The 2,473-nt window shown below is 31.1% G+C and overlaps 1 protein-coding gene across 1 annotated transcript in view; it reads right to left on the reverse strand.

Moving 5' to 3' along the window:
• CAPZA2 (capping actin protein of muscle Z-line subunit alpha 2) overlaps positions 1-2,473 on the reverse strand; it is a 46,973-nt gene that overhangs the window by 27,217 nt on the left and 17,283 nt on the right. The window contains exon 2 of the mRNA XM_004389637.1: positions 1,681-1,744. Coding sequence (XP_004389694.1) covers positions 1,681-1,744 — 64 coding nt within the window. The remainder of the gene's footprint in view (positions 1-1,680; positions 1,745-2,473) is intronic.

The raw sequence follows: 2,473 nt of genomic DNA on the forward strand, positions 1-2,473 counted from the left end.
CTACTGTTTCATGAGAAACTATTTGTTCTGTAAGCCTTCACCTGAAGTACAATAAAATATTAAAAAAAAAAAAAAGAAATAGCAATGAAAATGAGATTTCATAGTAGTCTTAAAAGGCAGAATTATTGTAATTTCCAGATCTTGTAATTTTAGAATGCATCAGTAGTATCATACATACCTGTATGCACTAAATCATATATTATTATAGTTTGTGGATGATCTAAGGGATTTTCAAGGGTAATTTTAACTTTATACAATTTTTGTTTCATTTTTTCTGACTTTCAAACCTAATCATTTTTGAAGTGAGGTTCCTTTATATCTTATACTGTGAGTGAAAATGAGTGGTTGAGTGGTTAAACTTCTTTAAAAATATATATATTAAAATAGTTTACTCTTGAGTAAAATGTTAAAAAAAATAAACCAAAGAGCCCTGTGTAGAACTAATTTTAATTTAAGACACAGTGAGGGGTCAAATGTATATGAAGTAGAAATACACATTTAAAGTATTTGTGGTAACTTATCCTTGTTGTTGTTGTGTGCCGTTGAGTCAATTTCACCTCATAGCCACCCTATATGCCAGAGTAGGGTTGTAATCTGTATGGAAGGAGCTCTGGTGATACAGTGGATAAAGCGTTCAGCTGCTAACCAAAAGATCAACAGTTTGAACTCACCAGCTGCTCAGTGGAAGAAAGATGTGGCTGTCTGCTTCTGTAAAGATTACAGCCTTGGAAACCCTATGGGGCAGTTCTACTCTGTCCTACAGGGTCACTATGAGTAGGAATTAATTCGACGGCATTAATCTTTATGGGAGTAGACCACCAAGTCTTTTCTCCCACGGAGCTAGCTGCTGGTGGGTTCAAACAGCCAACCTTTCGGTTAGCAGCCAAACGCTTAACCACTGCACCACCAGGGTTCCTTAACTTATCCTTACAACAACTTAGTTTTATAAAAAGATCACTACAGGCCATTTTCTTGGCAACTGTTTCAACCATATCATTCTTACTGCCAAAGAGGATTTACTGTTAAACAGCTTTTACAGCAACAAAGAGACTGTATTTAAATTTCTGGTCTATGAGTGACTAATTATAAAAATACCTGCCAATAAGGTTTAAAGAAAGACATGCCATGAACTGATTTACTAGACATAATTTAAATAACAAACTGTTTTTACAGGTTCTGTCATCTTCTAAGCATGGTAAAACAATGTTTCTTCCCCATTTTTGGTTGTTCAGATTGATCTAGTAGGTTTTTTTTTTAAAAGGACAAAAATACATTTCACAATTCTAAAAAATATGTTAAGATGAAAAGTTTTTTGCCTCTTTAAATTATTTAAATGTTCCATTGAAGAAATAGCTACAATATGTGCTTGTAGTTATATTTAAATAAAAGTTTACCAAAAAAGATACTACTTTCCAGGGATGAAACTATAGTCAATGTATAACATTCTATTTATTACTTTATGAGGGTTAATTTGTTCAAACACAGCTATCATATATTTCATGAGTACATTTTATTTCAGCCATTACAAAATCCAGACTGACAGAAATCTTCACTGTAATTCAGCAAATAAGGACATTTCTGTACAGTTCTCTTAGCTCAATTATTTTGGTTATGTAATTTATTTCTTTAAAAAAGAGTGCTTGATGTATCAAGCCTTAGTGTTATAAATTTAACACTCACCATTAAACACCTCATTAAATTCTCCTGGAGGAGCATGAATGATGAATTTTGCTGCTATACGCACCTAAAATAGAAATGAAAATATAAATGTTCCATAGCATCGGCCTCTGCTAAAATGACCGAAACACATGCAAACTTACACTACTTCAAAGCTCTAACTATTTCAATCATTTAATATAATCACAACACACCAGCTGAATGGAGAATAAAATATTTTTAATTTAAAATACTTAAAAATTCAAAGTTGCCTAAAGATAATCATTTTCTTACAAGCAATTTTTTTCTTTTAAACCAAACTGGAAAAAAATTATTAATCAAGAAAATTTGTATGAGTGAAGAAATAAGATACACTTAGGTACAATGAAGAAAACAGATCTATTTATGTGTTTCTAAAGTCACAAATTAGTGAAAAATACAGAAACGAACAGGAAAAGAAACATCTAAGTTCAAAAGGTTTAACATGAGACTTGCCTGGATCTTAGGAGATTTTAGTTCAAAGATAAGTGAGAGACAAAATATCAACAGATGTATGGTAGACATAGTATAAAATAAAGGCTATTTTTTTTTTTGAGCTCTTAAACGTGTATTTTATTTTATTAAAAAAAATTTTTTTTTAATTGTACTTCAGGTGAAGGCTTACAGAACAAATAGTTTCTCATGAAACAGTAGTACACATACTGTTTTATGACATCGGTTAACAACCCCACAACATGTCAACCCTCTAACTTCTCAACCCTTTTTTTTTTTTGGTGAAAAATAAAGGCTATTTTTGAAAAAAAAAAAAAAAAAAAAT

The sequence above is a fragment of the Trichechus manatus genome, unplaced genomic scaffold, assembly GCF_000243295.1.
Source record: "Trichechus manatus latirostris isolate Lorelei unplaced genomic scaffold, TriManLat1.0 scaffold00251, whole genome shotgun sequence".
In the NCBI taxonomy this organism is placed as follows: Eukaryota; Metazoa; Chordata; class Mammalia; order Sirenia; family Trichechidae; genus Trichechus; species Trichechus manatus.